This window comes from Haliotis cracherodii, unplaced genomic scaffold, assembly GCF_022045235.1.
Source record: "Haliotis cracherodii isolate W230 unplaced genomic scaffold, xgHalCrac1.p SCAF_14, whole genome shotgun sequence".
Lineage (NCBI taxonomy): Eukaryota > Metazoa > Mollusca > Gastropoda > Lepetellida > Haliotidae > Haliotis > Haliotis cracherodii.
Genome location: NW_027266269.1, coordinates 28,818,527 through 28,837,371, shown reverse-complemented (window position 1 = coordinate 28,837,371; position 18,845 = coordinate 28,818,527). Strand labels below are relative to the sequence as shown.

At 42.5% G+C, this 18,845-nt stretch overlaps 1 protein-coding gene across 1 annotated transcript; it reads right to left on the bottom strand.

Annotated features, from left to right (window-relative positions):
- Window positions 1-4,331: 4,331 nt before the first annotated feature.
- LOC139460342 (uncharacterized) lies at window positions 4,332-5,543 on the bottom strand. The gene has a single exon (XM_071241832.1). It carries the CDS (start codon window positions 5,541-5,543, stop codon window positions 4,332-4,334), a length of 1,212 nt encoding a protein of 403 aa, XP_071097933.1.
- Between the last annotated feature and the right edge of the window lie 13,302 nt (window positions 5,544-18,845).

The window sequence follows — 18,845 nt, the reverse complement described above, 5'->3', positions numbered from 1 at the left end:
ACGACAAGCATAGTCACCTTTTACGGCAAGCATGGGTTGCTGAAGACCTATTCTACCCCGGAATCTTCACGGGTCTCCACACAATTGGGGTGAGTGAGTGAGTGAGTTAAGATTTAACGTCACATCGGCAGTATTTCAGCCATATCGTGACGAGAAGTACATTAATAATACACATAATTATACGAAATAAAAACCTGTCGACGAAGGACAGTAAAATAACTAGATTTATCACAGATCATGTCTAAAACTAGTAGTTAGCAATAAAAATATAACAACAAACGAAACAATACAAGATAAAAATGAGCTATAGATCGCCAGCCACTGAAGAGAGATCACCATGCTAGGGTCCATGGGGACTTACAGTACTTTTGCTACCTGCATGGACCCTAGCCGGATTTACATCATCCCTTCAGCTGTTGGCGATTATTGACAAATTTAGCAAACATTAAAATACGACATATGCTACGATTAAAACCGTGGTACAAATAAATATACTTTGAAAGACGTGGTCTTACATACCCTCTTAGGGGGACAATAATTTTACACTACTTTAACCCCCATCGAGGATATAGCCACTAACGAGCTCAGTTATTAATTTTATTCGACCAATTATAAAAAAAACTGATTATGTACAGAAAATAACATTCAAAATTTATGCAATAATTCAATTTCCTTTAAAAAAGCAATAATTAAATGAGAACTAATAGTATTAAAAAGATCCTTCATAGATGTAACCTTGAAATAGTTATCCCTTGTGATGGAAAAATCAATGCAGTCAAGCAGGACATGCTTGACCGTGATTCTTTCATCACAAGGGACACAGAATGGAGGATCCTCACCTTTTAAAATATATGCATGAGTATAATGTGAATGGCCAATACGACATCGTCTTAAAATGACCTCTTCAAATCTGGACTGACAACCCAAGTAGGTATAACCGATATTCGCTTTTATTGCATGTAATTTATTGATACCCACTTGGGTGTCCCACTTCTTCTGCATTAGATCTTTGATGTAAGATCTAATGACAGGTTTATAATCACTGTATGGTAGCAGAAGTGGTGTCACAGATTTGTTGAGAGCTGCTTTTGCAGCAGCATCAGCCATTGTATTACCAACAATTCCAACATGGCTGGGTAACCAACAAAAAACGATGTCATATTGGCCAGTCGCAAGATCATTAAATAACTCAAGAATTTCAATTAAAAATGGATGCTTACATGACATATTTTTAATAGCCTGAAGGCACGAAAGTGAATCTGAAAAAATAATGAAGTCTTTATATTTGGATTTGCTCTTGATATATTTTAGTGCTGTTAAAATTGCGTGCGCTTCTGCTGTGAAGATAGAACTATGATCGGGTAATCGTGAAGATACTGTTCTGGATCCAATGACGGTGGCACTAGCAACTGCGCCACCATCCTTGGATCAATCTGTAAATATAGATTTATATGTGTCATAAGTGTTTCTTAATTGAATGTATTCATGTTTATAAATGAGTGGATTGGTATCAGATTTCTTAAGTTTAGTTAATGTGAGGTCTACAGTTGGTCTTACCATCTGCCAAGGAGGCGATGAAAAAAGTTTTGTGGGAGCTATATCCTGAAAGTTAATGTTCGCAGCAGAAACGACTGATTTAATTCTTATTCCTAGGGGTGGAACAAGAGATGTTTTCTTATTGTAAATATCTTCGTACAGAGGATTAAATACGCAATTAAAGGCTGTATTTGACTGATTGGAATATAATTTAGTGATGTATTGTAAAGAAAGTTTCAAACGGCGTTGTTTTAGAGATGGCTCATCCACCTCAACAGATAGACTTGGAATAGGAGAAGTGCGAAAGGCTCCAAGGCAAAGCCTCAGTCCTTGGTGATGGATAGTATCAAGTTTTTTTAAATTACTTTTACAGGCTCCACCATAGACGATGGAGCCATAATCAAGTTTGGAACGGATCAGTGACCTGTATAAGTGTAGGAGGGTAGTCTGATCCCCTCCCCACTTGGAATTAGAAACAACTTTCAACAAATCGAGTGCTTTCAGGAATTTAGCTTTAAGAGATTTAATGTGTAGTAAGAAAGTTAAATGGCTATCATAGATGAGTCCCAAGAATTTGGCCTCTTTAACAACTTTGATAGGGGTTCCATTCAAAAATAATTCAGGGTCTTTAAGCGGCTTATATTTTCTGTAGAAGTGTATACAGTTAGTTTTAGACATAGAAAATATGAACCCGTTTTCGAGAGACCATTTATGAATTTTATTGAGACAGATTTGTAACTGCCTCGCTATGGTATGCATATTTTTACCACAACAAGATGCATTAAAATCATCCACGAACAGTGATCCATCCACTGAATTACTTAAAACCTTGGACAGACTATTGATTTTAATACTAAACAAGGTGACAGACAAGATACTGCCTTGTGGGACACCCTGATCCTGATTATAATGGTCAGACAGGGTGGAACCCACTCGGACTTGAAATTGTCTGTCTGTTAAAATTTGTGATATAAAATGAGGCAAACGGCCTCTCAAACCAAAATCATGTAAATCCTTTAGAATGCCATGCTTCCAAGTAGTATCGTAGGCTTTCTCAAGATCAAAGAAAATTGATACTACGTGTTGTTTGTTTACAATAGCATTTTTTACAAAGGATTCTAATCGCACTAAATGGTCGATAGTACTTCTATTTTTTCGGAAACCACATTGGATATTTGTAATTAGATTATTGGTTTCCAGATACCAAATTAATCTATTATTAACCATTCATTCCATGGTTTTACATACGCAGCTTGTTAAGGATATAGGACGATAGTTAGAGGGATCTGTATGATCACGGCCAGGCTTCGGTATTGGGACTACAATGGCATTATGCCATGAAGTAGGAAAATTCCCTGATGTCCATATTTGATCAAATGTGTCTAAAAGTGTCTCAAGACAAGATTCTGGTAAATGTTTTAAAAGCTGGTAATGAATGTTATCAGCTCCTGTTGCTGTGTCATGAGCTTGCCCAAGGGCGGTATGTAGCTCATGTAATGAGAAGACTTCATTATAGTCTTCACCATTATCAGAAGAGAAATTAACTTTTATCTTTTCCTGTTGTTTCTTAAATTTTTGAAACTCCGGGACATAATTAGATGTTGAAGAATGTTTCGCTAACGTTTCTCCAAGTTTATTTGCAATATCAGTTTTATCCGTTAATAACGTGTCACCTTCCTTAAGATGGTGAACAGATGATTTTGAACCTTTGCCTTTTATTCTTTGCACCATATTCCACACCTTGGAAATGGGCGTGCGGGAATTTATTTTGGAGACATAGTTCCTCCAAGACATACGCTTATTTTGTTTGAAAGCACGTCGTGCCTTGGCATTGGTAATTTTGACCTTATCTAGGTTATAGACTGTAGGATGGCGGCGGAAATACTTTTCCGCTTTCTTCCTATATTTTCGTGCCTGTTTGCATTCGTTGTTAAACCATGGTTTACGAATATGTGGAATTACAGAGGAATTTGGAATTGCTGCATCAGCAATTTCATTCAGCAAGTCCGAAAACAACTGTATCGGATCTTGAACATGTTGAAAAATGTCAGGTGTTAAGTTTTCAGTGGATAGTAATTCATATAAAGACCAATCAGCCTTAGTAAAATTCCACCGTGTTGTTGGTGGACGATCAGTAGGGTTAACAGTTTTAAGGATGGTAGGGAAATGGTCACTCCCACAAAGGTCATCATGAACTGACCATTCAAATTCGTTGTAAAGATCTGAATCTGTGATGGAGAGATCCAGTGCTGAATATGTTCCTGTAGCAGGATGCAAATAAGTGTTAGAATCATCATTAAATATGCAGAGATTGTTGTCCGAAATAAAGTCTTCGAGCACTTTTCCCTTACTGTTTGTATTTGGACTTCCCCATAGAAGGTTATGCCCATTTATATCGCCCATGATGATACAGGGCTTTGGTAACTGATCATAGAGATTCTGAAGATCAGCCTGCTGAAGAGTATTCGAAGGAGGAATATACAAGGAGCACAAAGTAAGTGCAATGTGCAAGGTAAGTCGCACAGCTACAGCTTGAAGATTTGTGTTGAGGGGAACAGTACTATGGATGATGCCTTGCCTGATCAATATAGTAGAACCTCCAGTAGCTTTCTCACCTGGAGGTGAAAAGGAATGATAGCAATTGTATTTCCGTAAATCAAATACATCGCTGTGCTTAAGATAAGTCTCTTGGAGACACAGTGCTGATGGTGTAAAGTCCTGAATTAGCAATTGTATCTCATTAAAATATTTCCTGAGTCCTCTGCAATTCCACTGAATCAAATGAGGCGTGTGGGTCATGGCGGCTCAATAGGTAATCTCACACGCGAGCGTGAAGAACTCCTAGCACTGGCCTGAGAAGACGGAGTTACCTCCATGTCCAAAGGTCCAAAGGAGTTATGGACAGGCACCTCTGAAGGAGAGGGTGTCCTAAGATGTTGTCTGTTTAGTTTTTTTCTTTCTGTCTTTGACATGTGAACATGTCCTGGTTTTTCAATAACAGGTAAAGATTGTGGATCAGTCTGTGATTCTGAAGATGATGTAGTGGGCTGACAATCTGATTTGTTTGGCTGAATGACCGACGTTGTTTCAACTGGTTGAACGGAGTGAACCCATGTCAACTCAGTCTGACACTCTATGGATGAAGTGGCTACAGAACGAGACACTGCAGCAGAATACGTTAATGTTGATGGCAGCTGATTTGCTACTTGTTTTTTGGCATCCAGATATGATATGTTGTTTTGATGTTTGAGTTTCAATATCTGGGATTCAGTCTTCCAGAGTGGACAGGATTTGGACCAGGCTTCATGTTGGCCGTTACAGTTGGCACATTTGACGTCCTCCCTACATTCAGTGCTGTCATGTTTACCACCACAACGCTGGCAAACATGAGGTCGATCACAAGATTTGGAACCATGACCAAACTTTTGGCAAGTATAACACCGGAGTGGATTGGGGACATACACCTCCACTCCGATATTAACATAACCAGCTTTAATTGAACGAGGGATACTTGGTCTATCAAATGTGAAGAGATAGGTATTCAGGGGAGTGATAACACCATTGACCTTTTTGGTGAAACGTTTAACAGCTGTCACTGCCTGATCCTTTAACTCTGTAACAATTTCTTGTTCAGACATGTCCGAAAGACATCGAGCTCTGTCTCGAACAATGCCTCTACTGGAGTTTAAAGTTTTATATGCTGAAACAGCAACCTCAACATTTGCAAATTGACTGATCGACAAGAGATATAGAGATTGCTGTTTCTTCAGACACTCCACAAGAATAGAACCACTACGGAGACGAGTGACATTTTTCACTTGTCCACAGTGTCCGTTAATAGCTTTAGAAATAGCAAACGGATTCAGTTTTAAAGGTAGTTTGTCAGCAGCCTCGATCACCAGGAATCGGGCCCATGAATCGGAGTTGGTGGGAATGTTCCCAGAATCATCATCTTCAAGACGTCTTTTTTTATCGTTACGAATTGAACCAGGTTGTTTGGTAGACATGGCGAAAGAAAAGTGTTTCAGCATACCTGCTCCCCACCCCCCATGGAGTGTCAACAAGGACAGTGTTGTAGCGCATCGGATTTCCAGCATGCAAACACCAGGGATACAGGGATGTTATACTCCAGCAAATATGACTTGAATAGCTATATTTATCTACCAGATGTAGTGCCAGGCAGGTTCAGTCCATGACAAGAAACTGGAGACATACAGAATACAGAGGTCAACATCACCAGATTGGCCCATGAGCCACCGCCTTCTGGCGTAAGACTCTAGGCAATTTATTCCATCAAAAATTGGTAATTCATACAAAGTATGCATGGCCAAGTCCAAAATATACATTATAATACAACACAAGAGTGCATATACAATATTACGCACAGGGCCTGGCATGACCAGCCGATTGATAAGACCGGGCCCATCTTACCACCCGTCTAGGCGAAGTAAGGGTCGAAGTAGTGTGTTGGGCAAAGGAACACAGTTCCAGGAACCAGTGCCCTCAACTACCAGACTCCCGTCCTCCGCCGACACAGGGACGCAACCCACGGCAAACAGGTTGCCCATTTTAGTCGCCTCATACGACCAGCAATGGGAGGCTGTGGAAATATTCGCCCCGGTTCCACACGGGGGAAGAGCTATTAGCGCTACCCAGCACTCACCACGAGGAGGTTGCTCTTCACGAGTGCCCCACACGATTGGGATACGATGACATACATCAACTAAGTCAGCGAGCCTGACCACCCGATCCCGTTAGTCGCCTCTTACGACAAGCGTAGTCGCCTTTTACGGTAAGCATGGGTTGCTCAAAACCTGTTAAACCCCGGATCTTCACAGGTGCGAAATATGATGTGGTAAATTAGGCTGATGTGCTCAACAGTTACCTACAATGCACATTACTCATGATACTTGGAATTTTTTTCTATTTTTGTTTTCAGTGATTTTGCCACGATTTTACTTAATGTACTTACATGCTCGACCCGTGAAGATTCCGGGATAGAATAGGTCTTCAGCTGGAATATTGCTGAGTGCGGCGTTAAACAACAAACCAAAACTTTTCCCGTGTCCCAACTGCGAAGATCGATGCTCATGATTTCATTCACGGGATTGTCTGGTCTAGATTCGATTAACAGACCGCCGTCATATAGCTGGAATATTGCTGAATGCGGCGTTAAACAACAAACCAACCAACCAACCAACCAACCAACTTTCCCGTGTCAGCGGCCATCTTATTTTAAGTTCCCTAAAAGTGTGTTTGTTTGTTTGTTTAACGCAGCACTCAGCAATATTCCAACCATATGACGGGGGTCTAAAAATCGAGTCTGGACCAGACAATCCAGTGATTGATATCACGAGCATCGATCCACGCAACTGGGACACGATGACATGCATCAACCAAAGTCAGCGAGCCTGACCACCCGATCCTGGTAGTCGCCTCTTATAATACGACAAGCATATAGTCGCCTCTTACGGCAACATTGGTTGCTGAATAATTATTTTACCCCGGATCTTCACGAGCCTTGTTTTTTTAAAAGAAAACACAACATTTTGCTCCAGAAAAACTTTCAAAAATATAATCATATCTTAGATTTGCAACCACCAAATGTCCGCTGTATACGTTGGAACACGAAGTTATGGTTAAAAATTAAATGATCACTTGTCAATATTAATCTTATCATCTCATAATTCAAACACGCTAAGGTATTGATGACTGGTATCACTGATGTAATTCTTTTTACTCACCTCGATACACTCTGTAGACACGTCCTATCTGAGCAACTTCATCAACGTCGGTGGTGTCAAGGGTGTCCTCAACACGTGACGCCAAACACTTTGCTGAAGATATCTTGACAAACAGACATCGCAAATCATGAACGCACATGGTGAAACAATGCATTTTGGAGATCCGGCTTATTTCCAACCAAGTGCGAGTTGAGGTTAAATTATTGTCAATATCGAGTTTAAACTTGCTAGCAACTATATCTCCGCCACATATGGAACCCATTTTAATTGAAAGTGCCAACACAATACAGAACAGCAAAGCCATCCCCACGTCCGTCTTATCCTTTGGTTAACTGAATCTGCAAGTTGTTCCCGGCTAACACCTATTGAATTGCTCAAGTGATCAAGGTGGCAAATTGATTTTTGCAGCTGTTACACATGTATGTGCAATTAATATTACATAAGCACCAAACAACATTATAAATTTAGATTATCCTCCGAAACAGACTCTTTTGGGAACAAAAGGCAAAACAGCGAAAGCTAAGCTGTTAATCATATCATATGTTGCGCTTATAAGTTAACAACATTATGTATTCAGCACGTGATTGTTGTGAGTAATGACGTCACAATACATTAACTAAACAAAGAGTACTTTTATCTACCGTATATGCCTGCTTATCCCATCCATACTTTTCATCTTATTTATTCCTCTACATCATACAATTTAATCACTTGTAGCACAGATAGCGCGGTTCCTTTGTTCTAAGCCGTGCTGTATTCTACAAGTTGCAGCAAAGCTTTGCCATATTAGGCGAGGGCTGCTCCCTATTGGCTGCCGTTACAACAGCAAGCCACGCCTAGTGAAATGTATACAAAGATATAACATTGTATTGCAAAAGTTGCAACAATGTTGTGGAACTTAAGTAACAAGTTGAAGATTGTAAAACAGAAATTGAGAAATCAAGTGTTTATTCTTGTCAAGTTAATAAACAGGTTTTCATAAGCGATAAAACAAATAATAAACAAGATAGTCCAGGTTTCAAATGAAAGTAAACCTTCGGAAATTCTCTACTGTCTTATTGTCTTGAAGTCCGCAGTAAAACTGAAACAGTTGTCAATGTTGTATGCATTACAGTGAGTGAGTGAGTGAGGTTTTACGCCGCTTTTAGCAATATTCCAGCAATATCACGGCGGGGGACACCACATATGGGCTTCCCATGTACCCATGTCGGGAATCGAACCCGAATCTTCGGCGTGTCGATCGAACGCTTTAACCACTAGGCTACCCGAGCGCCCCCCCCCCCCCCCATGCAATACAGACCCATTATAAAACTTTAAAATCATATAATGTCATCAATTTCATCATCGATCCCAATTGTGTGGATCGATGCTCATGATATCAATCACTGGATTGTCTGGTCGTGACTTATTTACAGACCGCCGTCATGGGGCGTTAAACAACAAACCAACCAACCAATCATCCATTTCACCTGACCACATGTTTCTCGTCCAGGTTCCCCGAGTCGAATGACGATTATACTCGATCGTATCTGAGCTTATTTGTGACGTCATGCATATTCTACGTCATCAAAGTGAATATAATGTAACTTCCCCGCTTTTTCCAAAACCGCTCGCTGTCAGTGCTACAAGTCAGTAACCAAACCCTCGACTCGCCATTGGTCTTGTTACAGCACGGTGACCCGTGAAGATTACGGGGTAGTATAGGTCTTCAGCAACCCATGCTTGCCGTAAAAGGTGACTATGCTTGTCGTAAAAGGCAACTAACGGGATCGGGTGATCAGGCTCGCTGACTTGGTTGATACATGTCATTGATCCCAATTGCGTTGATCGATGCTCATGATATTAATCACTGGATTATCTGGTCCAGACTCGATTATTTACAGACCGCCGTCATATAGCTGTCATATTGCCGAGTGCGGCGTTAAACAACAAACCAACTAACTTACAACCAATTGCGTGGATCGATGCTTATGATATTAATCACTGGATATTCTGGTCCAGACTCGATTATTTACAGACCGCCGTCATATAGCTGGAGTACTGCTGAGTGCGGCGGTAAACAACCAACAAACCAAACCAACAAACCAACCAATGGTACAGCACGGTTAGTCTCCACTTTTGATTGGCAAGCGAAAGGGTAACCTCAAGGCTCCGCCTCTCGGGCCTTTCGCCCGGACCTTCTCGTCGACGTGTATGGTAACAAAGAAATACGACCCGTGAATATCCGGGTTAGAATAGGTCTTCAGCAACCCATGCTTAACGTAAAAGGCGACTAAGCTTGTCATAGGAGGCGACTAACTGGATCGAGTGGTCAGACCTCGCTGACTTGGCTGAGGCATGGTTAGTGCATGTCCTCGTATCCCAATTGCGTTGATCGATGCTCATGATATATATCACGGGGTTGTCTGGTCCAATGTTATTACAGAAAACAACATTCTAAATTTGTAAAATCTTATGTCTGGTACAATTTCCAAGGTTGTTGTATATAATAATTCACAAAACATGTATGCTCCATATTGAACCTCTGTCATTCAACACCAGGAATAATGTGATAATTGTGTGACACATTTTATGTTGCAAATAACTGAAATAATAGTATGAAATCTTAAGCATTTCTTTTTAATAGCTACACGTCATTAATTATACCACAAATGGTTAACGAATTGCAGAATTAAATACATTACTGTAAACAGTAGAAATATATGCATTGGATCCAGAACTGTCTCCTCAAGAATCCCAGATTCTAGTTCTATATTTACTGCTGAGGCCAAAGCTATCCTAACAGCTTTGACCTATATCAAATATCAAAACCAATCTAAAACTTTCATCATCTTCTCTGATTCGTTGTCTTGCCTTCAGGCACTTCAAAGTGTATCACCCTATTATTCTAGACATTTCAGAACTCTATAATGATCTTTCTACTGGCCAGGGTGACATTGTCTTTTGCTGGTTACAGAAATGGGCTTCACACATTGTACCCATGTCGGGAATCGAACCCGGGTCTTCGACGTGACAAGCGAACGCTTTAACCACTAGGCTACCCGACCGCCCGTGTAGACTTTGTAATCGCAAGGGATTCACATGATCAAAGCATAAATCTGAAAGATCTCTTTTCCGTGTCAGCGGACATCTTATCATCAGCTATTTGAAAGAAATTGCTCTGTTAATAAATAATAAATATGTATGTGAATAATAAAAATGCTTGTTTTTAGAATGTGTGTGATGCTATTATCAACTGACGTTATTGAAGGCTCTGTCCAGGAGGTTAAAGTACTGTAAAATTATTGTCTCCCTGTGTGACACCTAATCCTAATCCTAATCGATGGAACTATCACCAACCAGTGGTTTTAAGCCATTTCTGAGTATTTTTTAATATTGGCTAGCATTGTGCACAACAACCAGTAGCTAAAGTGATGATGTAAATCCTGTTGGGGTATCATGCAGGAAACAGGGGTACTGTAAGTCCCCATGATCCCCAGGGAAGTGGCCTAGCTTTGGTTACTGTTGACCTATAGCCAGTGTTATAAAACTGTATGTATAATATTGTTATGCTCAAGTATGTTTCATAAATTGTTTCTAAATATATACTGGACCGCAAAAGAAACGTCGTCATGGATAGATATATGAGAAACCTTATTTGTCCAAACACTGTTAACATACTTTGAGACATATTAAATTGATGAAACTTGGCAAACCTGATCATCAAGGTTGAAATTAAAGTGTAAAATTTGCTTAAAGTGAAACACAACACTAGTCTCACAAGTCGGTATTTCATGTGTCCGCCATGTGCATTGATGACTGCCGTGCAACGTCGATACATGGAATGGATGATGCGGTTGATGAAGGCCATAGGCACTTGAGCCGTCACTTTGAGAAACGCCTGACGAAGTTCAGCTGCAGTTGTGAGCCTTGGTCGGACGTCATTCAGCCGTCTTTGAATCTCGTCCCACAGGTGCTCAATGGGATTTAAATCGGGACTGAGGGCAGGCCACTGCATGTTTCTGATGCCATTCTGCTGGAGGAAGTCTCTTGTTGCTCTCGCAGTGTGGGCACGGGCGTTATCATACTGAAACTCGTGGTTGCGGCGACGTGCCAAATGAAGTGTGGCGTGTGGTATCAAGACTTGATCAATGTACCGAGCTGCTGTGACACCATTGCCTCTCCCTGGACCTATGTTCTGGAAAACCACATGGCCGACCCTCTGTGCAAGACCAATTCCACCCCACACCATGATGCTCGGACCACCCCACGAGCATCCGCATAACGTTCCCCACGGCGTCGTCAGACCCCACTCTCTCTCTGCCATCTGCTGATGAGATACAGTCAATCTTAGGAGGACATCCCATTACGGGTCACGTCAGAACGACTTTTTGCGAATTTTGACCGACCAATGAAATGACTGACAAGAAATCGACATTAGCCAATCAGAAGGCAGCTTTCTCAAGCTTTACGACACTAGTTTCAAACTGGCGAGAACGCTTCGAAACATATTTTGACGTATTCTCGATTATGAAAATTATAACTGATAAGAATAACATTCTGGAATGGCTTATATGTGGCCTAGATTGTATGGATATAATCATAAAAACCCTAACTGTCGTTCGGAATACCCCGTGTTAAATATTTCGTGGTTGCATGATTAGAAAATACATTCCGACTGTCACTTTCATGATCTGGTAAGCGACGCTCTGAGTGGTTGGATGAAAGGTCGTTCTGACGTGACACTTAATGGGATGTCCTCAGATCTTTGTTTAGCGAGAACTAAGATCTGATTTTAATGAGATTGAGATACAGTAACGGTTCTCGTCTGAGAAGAGGACTCTTCTCCACTGCTGGTGGCGCCATGGGTCCTCGGTTTGGCCTGTGACAGTGGAGGTGTCTGCTCGTCAATCGTCCGCACTAATGTGTCACTGGTGTGTCCACATGGTCTGTCGAACAGTTTCCGCAGCAGTAACAAAGTGATCCTGATTATGCTGATGAAGAATCTGACGATCCTGACGTCGGAGGGTGACCCTTGGTCTTCCACTACGTGGTCGGTCATCTGTAGTGTTGGTGGTCTGGTTTTCGTTGCTGGAGCCTTTTTATGGTCCTTACGTGGACTTTAAATGCATTGGCTACTTGTCGGGCCGTTCGTCCAGCTTGCAATCGTCCAAGGGCTTGGTGTCGCTGATTTCTTGTCAATCGTGGCATGTGGAAGCAATGTTATCCGATCTGGATTGACTTTTATAGGGCAAGAAATGGGGGAACGCATGTGCATTTCAATTTGCACGGAACTATGTGCATCGGGTTACCATGGCCGTTGCTGTGATGCGTTTGGGCGATCGGTTTTTATTTTCATCTGCTTTGTTTTTTATCATCAAATTTCATTTTTCAGGACAAAGTAATGTTAAATTTTAGAAACTTTGAAAAAAACTACCCAGATATTTCAATGACAACTTTTCATGCAATGTTACTTGGGGTGACGTTTCTTTTCCGGTTCAGTATAGTATGCTCAAATATGTTTCACAACTTGTTTTTAAATTAAACTTTGCATTAATGACTAAATTGTTCTTCATCTAAATTTCTCTATGTTAATGTGTACACAAAAACACGGTACATTTGTCCCAAGCCAGCATCTTGGAACATTGGTTCTGAGACAGATTATTGCACGTATATAGCGACATGTATGCACGTGTACCGTCTTTTAACGTCTGTATGGTATGACGGAGCCACGGATCGAACACAAACCTCCGCTCTGCAGGTAGATACTCTATCCACTAAACCACGGAGAGTGTCCTGAAAGAACGAAAAACTGGGAATTAACGCTGGGGGTAGTGTGATTTTTATTATGTATGTATCAACAAATAACAAATACATTGGAGCCCTAAGGTATTCTGGGTTAGAATTGGACCCCAGCAATCTCTACTTGTCGTAAGAGAGGGCTCAATGGATATGGTAGTCAGACTCGGAGATTGGTTGGTTGGTTTGTTGTTTAACGCTGCACTCAGGAATATTACAGCTATATGACGGCGCTCTGTAAATAATCGAATCTGGACCAGACAATTCAGTGATTCATGAGCAGCGATTCACGCAAGTGGGATCGATGACATGCATCAACCAAGTCAGCGAGTCTGACCACCCGGTCCCGTTAGTCGCATCTTACGACAAGCATAGTCGCCTCTTACGACAAGCATAGTTGTCTCTTACGACAAGTAGACTCGGAGGCTTCGGTAGTAGCATGATAACGTTCAACGATAGTGTTGATCGTTCTAACAATATCTAACAATCAGCATATTGTCTGGTCCAGATACGACTATTTTACAGGCCGGATATTGCCGAGTACGGTGTTAAACAACAAACCAAAACATATATGTTGATTGTCCCTACAATATCATCTGTAATGCGGACTTTCCAGATTGACAGGGTCTGGAGTTTCATTGTACACTTGGCAAGTTTCTTTTTTGGAAAGTTTCTTGTTCAATAGCTATCAGACTACCAGGCCATTCCCAAATCAAATATTAAAACTGACGTACACAATTCCCACAGCAGTAGCGAGACAAAATTGTCTTGATATTTGTGAATAACGAGGTAGGATAAAACGAAAGACATTTTCTCAGGTTTAATGTTGCAAAGATAACAACCAAATTATTTGCAAAAACATACAACACCTCCATCTATGTTTCAGACAAGAAGACACATATGTAATACAATATACTGTGACGACTATTAGAGGTTTCAGGTATCATTGCATGCGTAGTTTCATGATCCTACATTTATGTTTATATTTTTTATTACTTGCCCGTGAAGAGATCACCCGTTTAATAAACATACAGCTTTATTACACATTGTGTAATACCAAAACGCGTGCTTATGTACTCTCGGAACACGTTTCACGAACAAATATTGAAAGCTCTCAACATCCCTTGGCTTATTCAACGACATCGCGTGTGGAGTTGATAGATCACTGAGAGGAGCTTATGCACACTCGATGACCCCAGCAACCTTGTTGCTAGGCTGACGTCACATGGCATTATTTCGCCGATGGATCTTGCATCAAAATTCCACAAATTACGTCATCGGGTATTGTGACGTTATTGAAAACTTTGAGGTGCAAGGCCCGTTCCACAAGACGATCGTATTGTAGCGCAACGACAGTCGTTGGTCTAAGTTAAAGTATGTGAGATGCGAAAGTCTTAGCCCTACGATGATTTTGTGAATTCTAAAGGTAGACCCGTTGTATGGTATGAAAGTCATACGTTTCAACTTTTGACGTGTTTGAAGTATTATTCTGTTAAACTCAATTGGACTATGTCGTGGATCATATAGGTGTCAGCCTATTCATACTCAACAGTATAATTAAAAAAACGTTATAAATTGCAAGTAATAAATAAAATACTAAACTCGCTCCCGTGTAAAACCAATTTTATGAAACTCGTGAATATAGGTGGAATAATGCTGAGTGCGGCGTAAAACAACAAACCAACCAAAAATCTTGGCTTGTTGTGAACAGATAGACCTAACACCGGTAACACTATTCCATAGGGAACTATTCTTTGTTACACCGGCAGCGAACGTGTGTCGTCTCCTCGAAAGATATGGCTGACAGAAGCTGAATTCATGTACGATCGATGCCTGAATAAACGTAAATTCTACAGCTGTTTCTTGACTGCTCCATAAGTGTACACTTGCCACACATTTCTGTTGCCACAACCAGAAACTGTACTTCATTTGCGACCAATATAATACTCCCATTTCTCATTGTTACTTTGTGGGATGAATAATTGACGGAGCTGGAAAAAAGACTGAAATATTCACTTTAGAGATAAATGCAAACTACTGTCACTAGGGAAAATTAATGTATCTCTTTGAAACATATATCACGAGAGAACATTGTACTATACGGCGCCCCTGTGTAATAGACGGTCCCTTGTACCTGTGCACATGCGCAATCGGAACCGGAACCAGATATAATTATAAACACACCCGTGTTTCAACCTGTTCGATACTTGTTTAGTTATTGTCATTTCACGCTGATTTTCTCAAGTAAAGTGATCGAACAAATGGAACTCTGTTCTAACTAAACACGTTGTTGCAGTCAAGCGGAGATCGTCAGTGCTGAGGAAGACACGACTTGGTGCAAACGGACCACGAGAACGTCGACAGGTACCGTACCCAACCAAAGCCACCGGAACACTGTATACACGTCTGTACATGTAATACCGAAATTAGGACATTCGCTACAGAATACCAGTCCCGATGGCGCCTATGAATGTGGAGTGCCCGATCGAGGGTTGTGACTATATAGCTACGCACGCAGAGGCGACACTGGTGGCAGCCATGCTGAGTATTCACGCCACTGTACACGCCGCAGCCCCCAGGGCGCCGGGCGCGAATGCCAAGATGGAGAAACTCAAGCGTCCCTCCAAAGCACTGGCCGGGACGTGCGAGGCCTGGTCGTACTTCATAACCCTCTGCATATTCCTCTCTCGCGCAGCCTGCGTGGACCTAGGTATGATCTCGGAAAAGTTCCCAACACTCGGGGAGGTGAACCTAGCGACGTCGGAATTGTGTGACTGCCCGCAACATCCGGAACCACCGACCAAGCTGACAACAGTGCCCATGCCGGCGACCGAGGCTAACAGAGAAGCACTACAGAAACACTTACTCAGGATGTACGCTCGGTCCACATTCAATATGTGCCCACACCAGTCCCTACCAAGAATGACCGGCCCACAGCTTCGTCTCATGCTTGATGATGATGGGACACCAGCTGCATGTCACACTCCAATCCCTGTGGCCGTACCCTGGCAAGACGAAGTAAAAGCAGACCTTGACCAGGACCTTCGTCTCGGCGTGTTGGAGGAAGTACCCATTGGCACGCCGGTGGCATGTTGTCACCGCATGGTAATCTGCGTGAAAAAGAACAGCAAGCCACGACGCAAAGTCGACTTCCAGGCCTTTAACAAGCATGGGGGCGCTACCAGTACCTATCAGCCCCACAAGGGTACATTGCATAGGGAGACGGTTACTCACGACGGTATGACCAGATCGTCGCGGACGTTGAAAACAAGACCAAGTACGTGGACGATGCGCTACTATGGTCAGATACGATTGAGTGGAGCTACTTCCAGGCGGTAAATTGCCTAGATATATGCGGCCGGAACTGAATCATCCTCAACTCGGAAAAATTCGAATTCAGCGCACTCACAGTGGACTTCGTGGGCTTCATGATCACCATGACCGACGTGCAACCATGCTGCTGCTATCTGGAGGCAATCCATGATTTCCCACAACCGCGTAAGGTCACAGATATCAGATCGTGGTTGGGGCTGGTCAACCAAGTGGCCTACGCCTTCAGCATGGCCGAGCGAATGCAGCCATTCCGGAAGCTCCTGAAATGTGGAGAACGTTTCCCTGGAGTTAGAGGCCATATTCCGCGAATCAAAGGACGTGATCATTCAAGAAATCGAGCGCGGTGTCCGCATCTTTGACAAGACCAAGCCAACCTGCATCACCAGGGACTGGTCGACGGAGGACCTTGGATTCTGGTTGTTTCAAAAGCACTGCCGATGAATGCCAGTCAGACCCTTTTGCTGCACCGATGGATGGAAGATTACACTGGTCGGCAACAGATTCACACACGCGGCAGAATCCAGATACCCGCCCATAGAGGGCAAGGCTCTTGCAGTCGCAGACACCTTGGACAAGGCGCGGTAGGGGACTTAGTCCGCGTACTGAACCCGCGTACTGAACCAGACCGGACCCCACCCCAACAAATGGGACAAGATGGGCAGTATGGTGCAGGTACGCCAACACGACCAATATGCGACCAAGATTGACGTCTCGGACAGAGTCACACTTCGGAATAGGAAATTCCTGCGCAAGTTCAGCCCAGTTCACAACGACCAGCCACCACCGAGGTCAATCTATAGCAACCCGCATCACTGTGCCAACGTCTGTCATGACACCACAGCTAACTGCCTTCGACAGCAAGCCCACAACGCAGACAGGAGCCACACGGCCACCGGTACAGACGTCAGTAAGCACATCCCGGCGCAAGACACCACCCGATTCAGTCACGCCAGCAGCACCAGGTCGAGGCACACCGAGGCGCAGGATCCTTCAGTCGACACAACTGGCCCCTGAGACCCTGAGAGACCCATCCCCACCAGAGCCCGATGTGATACCACCAGCACCAGCACCAGTACCAGGTCTACGCCGATCCACCAGAGCGAGCAGCGTGCCTCCATGGCACAAGGACTACTCCATGGAATAGTCATATGATGGGTTATGTAGACGTTCACATCCATTAAACTTTAAAATTTCTTAGCCTTTATCCATTAGCATGATAAAGACTCGGTTGGTTGGTTGGTTGTTTAACGCAGCACTCAGCAATATGGCGGTCTGTATAAATAATCGAGTCTGGACCAGACAATCCAGTGACTGACATCATGAGCATCGATCTACGCAATTGGGATATGATGAAATGCATCAACCAACTCAGCGAGCCTGACCACCCGATCGTGTTAGTCGCCTCTTATGACAAGCTTAGTCGCCTTTTACAGCAAGCATGGGTTGCTGAAGATCTATTCTACCCAGGGTCTTCACGGGTCTTGTTTGTATAAACCCGTTTGTCGATGTTATGGAATTGCCTTGCGTTGCGTTGGGAATCGACAGTTTAGATGTGTGTTCTCGTGGAAGTGTTCTGAACTTTGTGCGTGTATACATTATTTCATGTCCAAGTCTTGTGCTATTTAATCTGTTACTGGTGCATATCCCATTCCTATTTTTCCTCAACTTTGTTTTCTGGGTGGAATTGCATTTTCTTCTTGTTTTCTGATGTCATGTCATTCGTACATGTTGTGGTTGGTGATCCACGTTTGTGATGGATTTTTGTGCGTGTATCCTATGCTTTCATCTCCTGGAATGTTGTGCGTTTCGTGGTCGTTGAAGATGTCATATAGAACGTTTGGATCTAGGTCTGTTGTTGCTGTTGTCGTCCAGTCTATGTTCTCCATTGTTCCTGTCATTGTGTTTTCTTGTAGCCATTGTGCTGAGTATTGTCCACCTTTGTATAGTCTTGGTAAGATTGTTTCTCCTGGTACTGGATCTTTGACTTTGTTGTGTGTTTCTCTGGCTGCTATGTCTCTGTAGTTTCGTCAACCATGTTGAACTTGCTCCCTTTTTGATCATGTCGATGATGCGTTGATTGGCGTTAAACTGTTGTCGTCAGTGAGATTTACCATCAGTTGGAAGTCTTGTGGTATTCACGAACGCGGTTGACCTGTTCTTGTTGCGGCTCCCTTGAAGTGTCCTTGTATGTTGTCCATCTCGAACCCTCTATTTTAGACAATCTTGTTCGAAGGTTCTCATGTCGTCTTTGATGCTGCATATTTTGTGTATGGAACGAAACGCTTTTCTAATGAGTTGTGTGTCTGATTCTTCTTTTTTGTTTTTTGCGAATTTATCGAGTCCTAGAACCCCGAAACTACTCCCTTATTATTCGTGTTTTAATTTTTATAACACCTTGTATTTATGTATAGTGTTCTTCTAATACTGTCCTTCTCCAATTCTTGAATTTTCTAG

Coding starts and splice junctions, on each gene's coding strand:
- LOC139460342 (XM_071241832.1), bottom strand. CDS start 5,543: ATGTCTACCAAACAACCTGGTTCAATTCGTAACGATAAAAAAAGACGT.